This window comes from Zosterops lateralis, assembly GCF_965231275.1.
Source record: "Zosterops lateralis genome assembly, chromosome: 3".
In the NCBI taxonomy this organism is placed as follows: Eukaryota; Metazoa; Chordata; class Aves; order Passeriformes; family Zosteropidae; genus Zosterops; species Zosterops lateralis.
This window is the reverse complement of record NC_139764.1, coordinates 60,038,846-60,054,585: the sequence shown is the minus strand read 5'-3', so window position 1 is coordinate 60,054,585 and position 15,740 is coordinate 60,038,846. Positions and strand designations below refer to the sequence as shown.

Here is a 15,740-nt window from a genome sequence, read left to right as displayed (position 1 = left end):
CGGGACTCTAGTATTAGAAATGCATTTTTTCTGAGACCAAAAGCAAGCCTCCAGCATTCCCTGTTAGGTTAGCTGAATGGTTTACCCCAAAGGCCCACAGCCCACACTCCAACCTTCCTGCTGAATACTAATCCATGTCTTCACCTGGGAACAGCAGGAGGAAAGGACTTCTGTTGCATAACTCCTCTCCTTTGGGAGGAAATAGCCCTTCCAGAAAGCAAAACAAAATAGTCAATGTTTTGTCCCTCAACCTTTTGCCAGAGGCATGAATTCTTATATAGCTTTTCTAATCTAAATTCCTGGAATACTGTGCTGGTCGTGCACAATGCATCATCACAGGATACCATCTGCATGTGCCCAGTCCAAAGATTTGTTAAAGAGCGCATATATGCACTACCTAGCAAGAAAATTGAATGCTAAATATCACATCCCATTCTGTGGCAATCAGCACCAAAACCCAAGATGCTGGTGAACAGGGCATTGAGGATTATGGCAGTTTCCTCTACAAAGGGAGCAGGATGCAGCCAGTTGTTTGAGCCCGAACAGACGCTCGCTCATCCTCCTGTAACAGTTGGTACCGCTGGGAGGTCAGCCCGACTCCATTGTTTTTACAGCAATTTGCATTTTATTTTCCATAATGCTGTTTAATTTCACTTTTTCAATTATTACTCTCAGGCAATTGCTTTAATTATCTGTTATTCCATGAGGAAAGACACTCTCCTCTGGCAGAGAGAAGGGCTGCATCAGACCATATTAACGCTGACGAGCCTCTCCACGGGCGAGCGCAGGGCTGCGGTGCCAGCCTTGGCAGCCCAAGAGGAGGGCGGTTAGCCAGCACCCACAGCTATTGCTGACAGATTGGCCCGCTCGCCACCGCTCAGATGGCAAATCTGCCCAAGATTACAAGGCACATATTAAACCTTTAAACGTGCGCAGCCGGCGCCCCTTTGAATTTCAGATTCGCCGAGGCAAACGGTATCACCGCAGACCGTGGCAAAACACATCTGACTGCAAAGCCAGAACAAGCCGCTTTCCCTAATCCAATGCTATGTTAATGCAAAGCTCAGCAATGATGGATGGACTCATTAGTGCTGCAGTTATCGCCATCTGAACCAGGTGCCAAGACATATGGTTTAACAGATGTTCTAGCAAAAAGCTCTACACGCTGCACTGTACGAGTGTCCAGCTAAACCGGACATCGATAAGACATTGAAAATCGTATTGGGCTTCTGGGAGACACAATTGCTCCCAGCTCAGGAAGCTGTTAAACACAGCCTGATTATGCAAAAAACCCTATTGCTCTGATATCCCAATTAGATTGGCAAAACAAATGCTGGACAATACATACGTTGCTTTCTGGTGTCTTGGCGTACCCAAATGTTATTTAATCTACCCAGTCAATTCTATCCCTCTACTATCTTAGCAAAGAAACAAATATTTCTTCAAACAGAAATCGTCAAATGAAATAAGCAAACAGAGCCCCCATCCCACTCTTGCATTTTCATGTTTGGAATGCCCTGTGTGCATTATTCTTTCAAAAATTTAGTACATAACATATCCATTCTGAGCATAGGCTTATCATGCAGAGGCGACTTGTTTGCAAGCTTTTTTACTGACACAACTCCAGTGGAATGCATGATATTTCACAGGGAAATAAATAGAATAAAACAGGGGTCCTTCTTACACTAATTTAGTAAATCAATCTGCACAAAGCAGCAAGATGCATCAAATGTTAATAAAAGAAAATTTCCATATACTTTAATCATCTTTTCAAAGAAAGAAAACTCATAGGCTTTAGAAAGAAAGAAAATCAGCAGTAAGTGGGCAAAACCCAATTAATTAGTATATCTATACACATCATATTAATTTATTTAAGACTGCACACACACTTATGTTCATCTCCTACAGGAAGGCATTTTTCAGCAAGAAATTCTGCTAATTCCTAAACCTTACAAATCAAAGCATACCAAAGCATAAAAAAGTGGAAAACCTAGGTTATCACCTTGGGTTTAGGGACTCCTGTCACACAACCCAACTGCTTCAGTGAGGGCAGAAAGACCAAACTACAGCTGATGGCATGTGACACACTACAGTGGAAACTTTAAGAGAAGTTGGAAAATACTGAGAAAAAAGCCCCTCAGCACTACATTCTGAAGGGAATGACAGGTAAAAAGATACTAACCGTGAAGGACTGAATGTATTTCAGAAACAACATCAATGTTGTTTAACATTTAAACAAAAACTAAGGACTTTGAAAGCCTTTCAGAATTTGCTAATAATTGCAGGTCATAAAGAGAATCCTTCAGCTTGTAACAGTAAAAGATTTGATAGCAGATCAGGCTGAAAAGGTGCAGAACAAAAGAATCTGAGCTGAATTTCTGCCTTGCTCCCACACCTACTATTCACACTGTCACAAAAGTGTGTTTCAGATCATCTTGTTCAACCAGTTAAATCACTTTATCTGTGCAAATATTTGTTCTGTATTAATGCAGCCTCAACTTTTGAAAACTTCTGTTATCTTTACTGCTGATCTTTCAATGACAGAGTTTTACTGTCCTAAACATTGGTCCACTGAGGCTGTAAACAACAGAGGTGACAGGAAAGGGATATTAAAGGGGATGAGAGACCAGATACAATCCAAAAACGAACAAGAGCAGAATCTGCAGCCTAGAAAGTCAAGAGAAGTTCAATTCAGTGTTAATCCTTATTTGTGTGAAATGTTTACAGACATACATTTATGGAAAATGGTGTTGATGAAAATACCGTCATTGCAGTAGTAAACATGCAGGAAACAGTGTATTGAAATGCTGTGCCTATTTTTGTCCATTTTTATTTTTAGGCACATAAAGCTATGTGTACTTAATTATATATACACTGGGAAAAACTTAAGCATGGAAATGTAATTGCAGATAGAACATCTAGTATATCAGGGCCCAAAAACGAAAACAAAAATGAAGATTACATAGGTCTACAAGGAAACACACTACCACAATCCCCACTTTTATATCATGTGGCTACAGTCTTTCCCTCTTCCCTGCTTCTAATGAAACATCCCAATCTTCTTCCACCTGCTGGCATTATTCATATGGGTAATTTAGACATGAATCAAGCTGTGGAAAAAACACACCCAATACAACCCAAAAAATAAATGGCAAAGCAAAAAAATTAAAATAAAACAAAACTACAAAAACAGAAACCACCCCCCCAAAAAAAAAAAAAAAAAAACAAAAAAAAAAAACCACAAAACAATACAAAACAACAACAACAACAACAATTGAAACAGCCCTCCCCAACTCCCCTCCCGCCAACAACAAAAATCCAATTGGCATCAAAATCTTTTTCAGTCAGATCACTTTCCTGAACTGACTCACTGGAGAGCTGCAAAAGCTCCAAATCAGTGCAGAGGGGGATCAAGAGGGTGAAGCTCAGACAGTAGCAGCTGAGACTGAGCTCGGCTGAAGCAGCCATGGGACTGCAGGACTTTGAACACAGAGCAGGGTGGATGCTATTTTTTTTCACATGCTGCTGACTGTACTTCAATTCTTCTCAAAACAGAGGACTGCAAAGAGCCAGAGAACACTGGTAGATTCTTCAACAAAATCTCTGCCTGCACATATTTACTACTTCAATGCAAGTGAAAGCAAATGAAATCTTAGATCTCCTGATGCAAAAAAGCCTGATGTACCAGACTGCTCCCTGAACTTTTCCTTATCAAAGAAGGTTTTTTTAATGGCAAATTCTTAGCTGTTTTTTTCTTTTTTTTTTTTTCCTCCTCAAGGAAATAGTTTTTCTCTTTCAATAAGGACATAACCAAAAGCTATTTTCTCTAAAACTATGTGCTTGGCAACTGTCTTCTTCCCCACCATCGTCCACTTATTTTTCATTTTTGCACTTTGTCTTTTTTTTTATAATGGCCTCTCTTGTTATGAGAAAAATACATTCCTGGAATGTTTCAGCTCAAGGCTCTCAAAAACAATTACTTAGGCATTTGATTTGATCTGCCAGCTCTTCCTTTCAGACTATTCGGGCTTTATGAATCCTGAGTTTGGTCAAAGGTTAAAGCAAACCTTTTCCAAGTTTCACTCCAGTGTTTCATGAGGCCTGTACATATCCATGCCAGTTTTTAAGGATAAGGAGTAAATTCACTATTAGCTATGCACAACAACAGTAGCTTTGAGTGCAGTCTAAGGAAAATTATCCATATAGGGAAGGTTGCTGATTCACACTTATATTGGGCAAGTAGGATTGTGAGGTGGAATGAGGAGTGAAAAAAAAGTCACCCTTAAATTGGTGAAAACTCAGTACTGTTTATAGGAGAACAAGAAAGAGAACAGAAGCATCAAGGCATCTTTGAGAGTATCAGGGCACTTCACATGCCCAGGCAAGCAGAGTTATAACCTCCAAAATACTTCATCTATCACACTTTGAGAAATTATCACATCTGTGTTCCACATACACAGACACAAAAAAATAAACTATCCATGAAGCATATGGAGGGACAAAACATATGTTTTCTGAGTTGATCTGTCTGCTAGCTGGGCTTCTCCAGGGAGTGAAAGTTAGAAAGGATAATCTGTCAGAGTTATCTGACTCCAAGGAGTGAGTGATAGGGAAGATTTCCAGCTGGCTGTCTCTACTGGGTCTTTCTGACCCACAATCAACTGAAAGTGGTGCTTCACAGGTTTGCTGGAATGCTCCTCGTGCTATTGTCTTGCCTTGGATATAGCAAAACGCAGGCCAGTTTCATTTTTTGTGCTGTGTGTGCTCTATTTGGCAAGCCTCTGAAATCAAGCTGCTTTTTCTGAATGAATGCATTACATGTTTACTCAATTTAAACAAATTACTACTCAAAGACATGAAGTACAAATCATTCCTACTGCTGTGATACCTTTTCACTAAATGCAATGCAGTTACTGCTTGTGTTCCTTTTTAATGTTGCAGCATATTTGCCCAATAATACATTTTGCATATGAGATTTTTTCATCATATTTTTAAAAAATCTTTTTAAAATTTCAAGCTTATCACACATGTAACAGTTGGCCAAGGTTCATCAACTCCACTATTAAAACAGAAATTAGACTAAAATAACTGATTATAGTTCACTTCAAAATACACTTGACCAAAAATATGTATTTTAAAGTTCTGACTATAGATAATTTAAAAGCACGTTTCCTGAAAATTTCATAGGTTTTAATTTTGAAAATAAACAGAAATACACATTATAACAAAATATAGTTTTAGAGGACATATTTAGAAACCATTATAAAGGTATGTTGCTGCTTAAGGTTTACATACAAGCAAAAGAATGCACGTAAGTTGTACATCTACCACTAAAGTGATTTTTTTTAATCCTTTTAAGTGGAAAAATTCAATATTTTCAAGAACAACTGGAAACTTTGCCATCATTCTACTCAACCAGTGGTCTTAAATGTAAGTACCCCATCACCATAATACAGAGGAGGCTGGGTATTTTGGAGGGATGGTGGTGTTCATTTCTTTTTTTTCTTCTTTCATAATAAAAGAAGGGTTATATTCTGGTAATAGTCACCTCTTAAATTCTGACATACATAGTATTCACAATTATACACAGGTAAAAGTTAAAGTTCCTCCTATTATGGAGACAGGCAAAAAGCATGGGTAGCAGTCCTTTTAGGCTGTTCCAATTAATATGCTACTGAGTAAAACTGATACACACACAGAAGTACAGCCACGTCCCTCCAGCCACCTGCTTGGACAGGCAATTTACGTGATTATAAAATAGTCAAAATTCATGACAGCTGTGTTACATCTGTGTATTACTAGATCCCAAATGCCAATTATCTGCATTTAATAATAATAAATTTTGATACAAAATAACAGATTTACAATGAGAGAAGGCACATAATGCCTTTAAGGGGCAATCTTATCCCAGCACCAACATCAGTTCTTATTTTTAATCCAATCTTTACAACATTGCAAAACTGATTACAAGTTTCTCCATTGAACAGACATAAAATTTCATTTAAACTACATATTTTACATGCAGAAGAATAAAAGGCTTTGAATTTTAAACATTTCATCTCCAAGAAAGCAGCTTGTCCTCTAGCCAAATAAATGTGCATGAGTTAGCCTTACCTGGAGCCATAACTTGTTATTCACTGCATCTCTCCCTGTAGCAATGCACTGAAATGTAGCATTCTGCCCTGCATTGACTTCTACATCCCCCAGCCTCAAAAAATGTGGAGATTTATCTGTAGAGGAAGAAAACAAAAATAACAAATAAAAGTCATTACAAAAAAATAAAGGTGCCAGAAACATTATTATCTCCCTTAATTAACCTCCATGTTTTAACAATCTTTAGCTAAAAAAGAAACTGAAGAGAGAAAATTATTTGTCTCATCTGTATTCAAGGAGTGCTTTCAGTCCTTTCCTTTCTCCCCTGGTGATTCTACTAACTTTATGTTATACATGTGTTATAATAAAGCCTTTTTAAAAAAGAAGCCAAAAGAAGTAGATCAGATGCCAAAATGTCAGCAGCACTTGACAAGAATTATCCCAAAGAATTTTGACTGTATGAAATCCATCACACTGAGAAAAACCCAATTAGCAGCATACTGCTCAAGCAAATAGATACTGTTCATGTTATTTGCAACGCAATTCAGAGCTCTTATTTTGGAAAATGAAATAATTTGTGGCATTGAATATAGCATTTCAGGAGCTGACAAATCTATTCCCCACAATGAGACAGGCCATAGGAAATCTCAGCGGCACAACCATCTGAAGGATTAACTGGACCTACAAAAACCAACAGAAACATTTCAGGAATGGGCACATTACACAGCTCACACACCCTTTACTCAAGAATGACTAAAGCAAACAGTAGCTGAACTGTTCTTTCTTTGTGCTTACCAAAAAAACATGACGCACAGGAAAAAACATTAAATTGGAACAAACAGGGTTTAAACATCAGTAACAAAAAGAGCTTGTCTGAATACTGTAACATACTGATAATGTGCTTGGATGACTGTACCCAAGTGCCTTTTGTTTTGGCACTTCAAAACAAAATAAAAAGAAGAGGAAGAAAATAAATATGAAAGCCAGATATTGAATCCAAGCAGAGCTTTGCTGAGTACAGATATCAGATAGCTGGGCTGGCTGAAATATTAAAAAAGTAACTCACTCAAATACCCTGTAAGCTTGCTAGCTCCAGAGAGCTATGGTTTAAAAAAGGTTTGAGGTAGAAGAAAACAAGATGTGAGGTTGCCATTGGAACTTTATTATTGGCATAATTTTTGAAAACTTGGAGCAGGATATTGTTATGTCATTTCAGAGAGCAATTAAATTATCAGCCATGTGGTATATTAGAATGAAATCATATTTTAGAGAGGACATATCAAGGGGAAGATGAGGAGAGTTAAACAGAAACAAATTGCCAAAAAATTTTGATAACAAGTGTCAGAAATGCACAGTAACAATCTCTTCCTCACAACCTTCTATTAGTAGAAAATTTTCATTGTTACAACTTGTGTATGCACGTGTGTAATTATTCCCCAGCATTAGCAGGGAAAGGCAAACACAAATGCCTGAAGTCCGTCCACAAAAAAAAAAAAAATAAACAAAATGCAATCCCTCAGTAGTTCAATAGCCAGAAGCCCTCTTTACTTTTTCTTTTTGTTTAATCTATTTTGTCTGTTTAGAAAAAAAAAAAAAAAAAAAAAGAGGGAAAAAAGAAAAGGGGTATGAAATATGATAAACCTCCTACAAGCATCTGCCAATTCAGTTTTCTTTAATCAGTGGGCATACACATTAACATTAAAATCCATTTTGATTATGCACACCAACTGCATATGACTAAAAAGACATTGAAGAATGCCTATTTTGTTTTATCCCTGTATAATTTACTTCTGGCAGAAAAAGATTTCATCCAGGTAAATCACTATTGCAATCACATTTCTTCCTGGAAGCTGCAACAAAAATACTATTGAAAGAACAAAGAATATCAGTGATCAAGTGATGAAAACTGAGCAGTCCACAGCAATATCAAATATGTCCTGAAAAGACAGAGAAAAATGCAGCTCTTAATCATTACTTACCACAAGGGTAACTCAGGACCTGGATGTCATCAATGGCAATGTAGCCATTTCTTCCATCTGAGACTTCAGCTTCAAATATTACCTGTCAAAATGAAAGAAAAAATGTTTACAACACTCATTTCTACAGAATTCCCCCGATGGCAAGCGTGTAGATATAAGACACATTGCCTTTTTCATTTAGTTGAAGTTCCTACAAGATTTGACAACTGAATGGAATATTTATTACTCAGTGTGGTGCAGTTCCATACCATTCATATACGAGACTTGCTTTGGATTTTCTGCTCATAGCACACCAGAAAATCATGTTTAACTGTATACTGCTTTATCTCAGTTAAATGTGCAAACATGATTCAATTCTGAAAAAATGCCATTACTTTCAGACAGGTTAGGCATCACAGCACACAAGTGATCAACCAATTTTAACAAAATTTGTATTCTTCCTGGGAGTCACAATATAGTCTCCTATAACCTTCTGCAGCAGAGTTGCACAGGAAAACACAGAATTAGTGCGGCACTCCCCAGTGGCAACAAAAAGAACAGCTATAGTATGAGATTTATGCAGTAGTCATTCACTTCATTCTTCATTCTTTCAAGGCAATGAGGAAATTCCTATGCATGACAGAAAAGAAGAGACCGTGTCTTGTCCCACCCCAAATGGGCAGTAAACAGCAAAGGATTGCTTGGTGGTGGTTCAGAGAGTTCCTGAAATTGTGCTTTGACTGCAAAAAGAGGATGCCTGTGGGGAATGTACATTTTGATAGCACTGGACTACAACCCTTCAGTTTCTCCAGACATTCTTGCTATGTCTGCACTTCTAGCCAATTTCTAGTTTTTTTCCTTCTAATTTTATTTGCACCCAAATGGAATTCAGTTACAAAAACCACTTCATTTTCTACCTCTTCCATCTGTCTTGGTCAACAACAGCATGGTGGAAGTTAATTTAGTGTCTATGAGTCCTGCTTTCACAGTGTGCCTTGTCCATTGACATGTCTGACCAGAGCACTGTTTGACAATCTCTACCCACTCGTCAGGCATTTTCAGAGAGCGGGCACTTGTTCCCAGTAACGAACATCAATATAAATATCTTTAATTAATAATTTGGAATATGATATTTTTTATTTAAATAGTTGCATGGTATGAGAGACAACTCAGTAAGAAATAAACATTGCATTTAAAGTATATCTGACAGACTGGTTTCTTTACAACACAATACACTTCTATAACATACATAAACTCTGACGGTACATTGTTTCTCAAAGTCTAGTTAAGCAATTTGAAGTCTAGTTAAGCAATTTGAGCACCAATGCTAAGAACTGAACTAAACTGAACTGAACTGCATCTTGCTCCAACTGGGTTGTTATGAATTCCCTCGGAAGTAACTTAGATCCAATTCTCAGGAAAGCTCTGCCTATACAAGTGTATCCTTCTCCTGTGTGTTGATACCTTCTTACACTGGGAGTCAGAGGAAATAAAGCTTTCTTGGGAAACTGCTGGGAATTGATTTACTTCAGCTTTTTTTCCCTCTGCCAGATTAATTCTAGTAATCTTCACGCAGCAGGAGTAGGAAGTTATCAGAAAAGGAGAAATCCACAGAAAATGGAAAGATAAAGACATGGAGATCCACGAGAAAAGAAAAATAACAACAACAACAAAACAGAAAGCATGGAGAAACATGGAAAGGCAAGAAGTCTATGAAAAATTATAAGGGATAAGATTTACAAGGTAAGCAAAAAAAAAAAAAAAAAAAAAAAACCAAACAAACAAAAAACCAGAGATTAAAATGACAGATATTACAGACCTGAGATTTCATATATATAATATCATTTTTATATTCATAATTGGTACAAATGCAACTATGAAATATTCATAACTATAGATAAAATATAGCAAAAAATGCAGTTCAGTTAAAAAATTATCAGGCTTTAATTTGATAACATCTGTTCACATTTAAAATGGGAAATGGAAAAAGGGAATTGCATACATAGGTGAAAACAACTGTTCAAAATGCTGACAAGTCAGACAAGAACCTGAGGTAGTTCTTTTCCCCAAATAGACAAACTGCTTGAGAAAAAACAGACTGTTCAGCCATTGTTTTCACCAGAGGAGGCTTATCCTAATAAGAGACAAGTCTTTGGGAGTGAATCCTGCCCTTCATCTGCACTGCTGTTCAGTTTACAGTTCTAGAAAGAACGGCTTCAACACTTTTGTTTTAGCTGAAAAATGATTCAGACTATCACTCTAGCCAGAAAACATTAGTTGTCTGTGCAATCATAAATGTCCTTCCACTTATTACAATTTAATTGCATGCCCATACAATTCACTTCAGAGAGATGCTCACTTTCTTTAATGGAGGGGAGAGAGAAACTGTTTCCAGGGGATGAATTGGGCTGGCACAGAGCGGGGTTGTGGAGACAGCTATCCTGTCTCATTTGTACCAGAACAGACACAATGAATCAGAATGGGAAGTGCTGAATATTTCAGCTAATTCAAATGCTACTCAAGGGAATCAGACTTCATCCTGGAATTTTCTACATAGTTCCAAGATGATACACAAATAGTCGTTTACTTTTCCAAACAGAACTGCACATCCTTGTGTATGAAGTACCTACATTCAAATAAGAATGAATCTCCAATGCTACAGGAATTCTCAACTGGATGCACTCCTACGTATTAAGCCATTCCTAATGTATTTCTTATCCAGATACAGGGCCATTTTCTCCCTAAAACCATGCAAGCTTTCAGTGAACACAGTGTCATTTGGAAAAATCCATGTGTTTACTATTGACAGCATTAAGAGATGCTTCCATTTGTATGGTTTATACCAGACTTCCTTTAATGACCCAAATCAGTGACAAATTGATCCCAGTCAGCCTTTTATATTATTCACAACTTTGTAAACCTCTAGTATATATCCTAAGTGTAAATGTAAAAGTAATTTTGTCTCAAATTTGAAGAGTCCCAGATTGTTCAGCCAATCTCATATAAAAGCCATTCCCTTTTCTTTGATTATGCTCATCCTTCTCTCTAAAGCTCTCTCTAACAGCACTATATTCTTTGAAGATAATGAGAGCAGAGCTGGCACACAGTAATCAAAATATGGGTGACTCATAATTTATTCAACAGCTTAATACTATTACCTAATTTATACTGAACTTTTAAAACCATTCTTAACATTTCATTTGCTTTTTTTGACCATCACGGGGCTCTATGCTGATGTTTTTATGAACCCCACAATTTTGCTGCAGAATGGCAACATCAAGCTTCAACTGAATCCATCATTCTGTGTGTGAAATTTAGATTTTATGGAGTGTGCATTTTTTTATATCTCACTATCAACACTAAAACATGCCTGTCATTTTATTTCTCAGTCACTCACAGTTGGTGAGTCCTTCTACAGGACCTCATATTTACATACTATCCTTGCAATTCCAATGTAGCTTTTACCTACAAACTTCTGTGTTTGCACTGGTTTTTGGCACCCGCTCTGGTCCCATATGAACACGATGAAACAATTCTGTATCTAAGGAAGTATCTCATAGAATTGCAGCTTAGCTTCACTATAATTTGTGCAGAGGGACATCTGGAAATTTAACTATATTCTGTCAATCACATCATTCTTACCTATATACTTGTCAACCTGTAAAACTAGGTGTATGATGAGAAGAACAAAATAAAAATTTAAAAAAATGTTTAAAAAAGAAGCTGTTTTGGTTTAGGCACCAGAAAATAATGCATACTTTTTCAAATCCCAGCCCTAAAATCCAGAAGATGACAATCACTATTTATTTAATATTATTCCAGAAATAAACATTTTGACCAATCTAAATACTCAACAGTGTTGGAATGACATGGAAAAAGTAGCAATTATTACAGTAGAAACTCCTACAGGCGTTTAGTTATTGAAGTTTAATGCTTAAGAAAAACCTTAACCTCCACATTGCTTCACAGCCCTAACAAGGCATCCTGTCACCATCATGAATGCTAAGCCTGCACTAGCAGGAATATAAGAAATGTGCTTCTTAAGGACTGGTTTCACTGAATTTTTAACTCTTGTCAGGATCCAAAAGTTTAGGTATTATCATGATTAGCTCATTTGACACACTGATCAAAATAAGAACTCCCAAAGCATACCTAGTCAATTAAATAAAAAAAATGTAGCCAGGAAAGAGCGAAAACAACTCTGTAGCTCAAAGCTTACCCTTAGGAATACAATTCTTCCTAGGTTTTGTAAAAGCTGTCTGCTTGTAAGCAATGCACCAACACCAAGAATGGTGTTTTCAGCACAATTAGGAGACTTGTCCTTTCTCCACTTGCCTACTTCTGGCCAGCCATGGTAGTGAAGGAGGCACAATCTCCCAGTTTTGACAGCAGTCCTGCCACATCATCATATATAGAAAGCAATGCCTCATAGTTAGATAAAAGTGAGTATTAAAGGTTTAGTTTCAACAGAAATGTAGTGTTTTGTTGACAATTTTTTCCTGCTAGGTTCTAATACATATAATTAGAGAGAGGTGAAGAAGAACTGGAAATATTAAAAAGTTTCTAAAAGGAAAAACTTAGATACTGTAATTTCCATAAAGCATTCAATCTATAACATATTTTTGTTCAGGCATACTAGGGCTTCTACTAGCTGAGTTATCTGAAATCAAACTTGTACATGAATGAATTCCAGTGCTTGGTGGAAAGGTGTAGTAGAGAGCTGTGTGCAGACAGAAGTTACCACATCTGTGCTAAGCCACAGTAAAACCACAGTATGACACAAAAAAAATAAAAAATAAAAAAACCAACCAAACAAACAAAAAAACCCACACTGAAAAACAAACTAAAAAACAAACAAACAAACAAACCCTACAAAAACAAAAGCAAAAAAACCCAACCAAACTTCAAATCAAAAGAAGCAGTGAAGTTGTATCAACTAACTTCACCAGATGTGTTCTACTAACCTCACCAGAGATAAAATTTCAGTCTTTCACAAGAATATAAAAAGAAAAATTCAAAGTTTTTTTCTCCTTCACACACACCTATTTCATTCACTAATTTTCAGTTTTGTACCAGCACAGTACAGTATTCCAGATATACTCAAACCTGGTACTTGCAGTAGAATTGATAAAGGTCAAACAGCACATAGAAATAGGTTTGTTTTGCAATAAAACAATTCTCTGCAGATAAAATGCCATGCAGAGCAAGACCAGTATATATCAAACAGTAACAAATTCTATTCACTGACAAATTTCTAGCCCTATTCAATGCTTTCACAGTGTTAAAGGCATTTTAAAACACTGAATCAAAGGTTTTAATTACCAAGAAACTAAAAATTAGTATAATCATGAAAACAGTGTTATGTTACAAAAGAAATACTTAATGGCAGCTAGCTGAAAGGGGACAGCTAAAGAAATTTTATCTAACATATAAAATTTTTGTTGACATAATAAAAAGCATTTCCCTTGTGAAAGTTACAGACACTTTTGCTGAACTAATTTAGAAATCATGAAAACATAATTAATTCCACTTGAATGCTCAAGTAATGTTGTGAGGCAGCCTTTGCAGCTGACACGACCCAAGAGAACTTCAGCGCAGCAAATCAAACACTTGGGTGACAACTTTGGAATCTCAAGTCTGCCAGGCCAGTTAACAACCTATTACTCCTTTTTCTCCTCAATAAAACACCTTCTGACACTGCCAACCAAAGAAGTTAAGGCTATCTTCTCACTGATATCCAGCTGGATCTCAGATCCTTTGACCATCTCAGAGTCACCTACAAGGAACCCTGACATTCACAACCCCTCTAATCCCTAAAGTTACATTTAAGTTTCACTTGACATATGGAAATCTTTACTCCAAATTCATCTCAGTTTGTACTCTCTGGTGAAGAATGACACATGAAAAACATGCCTTCAAAGGGTTCAAAAGGGTGATCTTTTAGACAATTTATTAGTGGTAAGTTACCTACCTACCGACCTATTCAATCCCTGAGGAAAAAAAAAACCAAACAAAAAACAAAGCCACATCACAAGTATAAAATCATGTCTTTATATGAAAGCAGGAACTATAGGTTAGGTCTTGTTGAGCTAAACAATTCAAACATGATGAGAGTTAATAACAATATTTTACCTCTGCAAACAAGATACATCTTCCAGCAAAACAGATAATTAATATGAAGCATAATAAGCCTTTGAAAGGACCTGTATGACAATTGCCTGATGGCAAGAAAAGCTAGAAATTAGACTCAGTGACCCAGGAAACCACTGTGTTAGTAACAAACACCATAAAGAAAAAAAAGTCAAATCTCTGCACTTCTCTTTGCTTACTTCCTTCAAGTTGCTTATGCCAAATGTTTCTAGGCTCCTGCATAGAAAATGTCAAGACGAAGCACCACACACAGATGAGTTACAGCCACTCTGGCTTTGGAGCAGTAGTAGTTTATCATGGGGAAATACTTACAGTTTTGTAAAATCCCACTCACTCTTGACTGACTGAAGAACTCGAAGAAAAAACATCCTTTACATAGGCCATAAACACCAGATCATCAAGAACCCAAAATATTTGTTTAACGGTGAAAGCCCTCAAATGATTAAGATTTTAATATAACAGTAACACCATATACAAAGGCATACTCTTAACCATGGGCAACAAAACATTGACAGCACTGTAAATCATGACATTTAAAGGCTAAAATTGGGAAAATAGCAGTAAGAGACAAGTTAAGCATCCATATTATTTTCTTTGCTTATTTTTGCGATGGACTAAACCTTAAGGAAACTCTTTCTAGTAGCACAGAAGCAGTCCTTTGGAACATGGTTAGCTACCTGAAAATGCGGCAATACAAGCCTGGCATAATGCCACTTTTCCAAACCTCGAGCAGAGGTCAGTTCTTTTCTGACTTTCAATGACCTTTGGGAATTCCCTATCATGTGGAAATTTTTGAGCAGGGGCTCATAACCCACAGAGGTGCCTTTCAACATTGACAATTCTGATTTTCTGAGACTGTTGTCCCACAAAATAGTTTTATTTCACTTATATTAAACAGAAGGGCTTAAGTTCACTTTTGACTGTCTTCCAGACTCATACTATGGGTTGGATTAAATATAAATAAATACATATCCTTTTCTCTTTAGAAAGAGTTAATTTAAAATTTTCATGGATGCATTTTACAACTTTTATTATTTACTAGATGTATTCTGCCAGAAGGCTGGCTACCAACTAGTACCTGCCTGTTTTATGATGATTCCTGCCTATGAATCATTTGTGGGATGATGGAAGAACTATTGGTATAAGTCACCTGGAAAGGTTTTCTATCCCTTCCACTAATAACCTAGTAAAAATATTATATTGTTCATCAACAAAGTTTTGAGCTGTAAAAGGATCTTCAGCCATGAAAAATGTTATCCATAGCCACAGAGAAGCAGTGACACATTCAAGGGACAATGTACTTCCAACAGCCTTGCCTTGCCCCCTGCACTTGTAGGGTGAGCTCACAGATACTTCACTGCCAAATATAACCCTTTTATAACCCAAAGCCCAAAATCTACTGTGTTAATTCCCGTATTTCCATGTGAGAATCCAATCCTAAATGGTCATGCTGCCCTGGACTATGGATCTGACTCACAGTAGCTCCTAAATTATCCTGTATAATTTTTCATACTTTCTTCTTTCTTTTTTTGCATCTTG

The 15,740-nt window shown here is 36.8% G+C and overlaps 1 protein-coding gene across 6 annotated transcripts in view; it reads right to left on the bottom strand.

Annotated features, from left to right (window-relative positions):
- PTPRK (protein tyrosine phosphatase receptor type K) overlaps positions 1-15,740 on the bottom strand; it is a gene marked incomplete at its 5' end in the record, with an annotated part of 380,851 nt that overhangs the window by 200,242 nt on the left and 164,869 nt on the right. For all 6 annotated transcript variants that reach the window (XM_083857316.1, XM_083857317.1, XM_083857318.1 and 3 more), the window contains 2 exons: positions 6,115-6,230; positions 8,073-8,154. In XM_083857316.1, the coding sequence (XP_083713442.1) occupies positions 6,115-6,230; positions 8,073-8,154 (198 nt within the window). The remainder of the gene's footprint in view (positions 1-6,114; positions 6,231-8,072; positions 8,155-15,740) is intronic.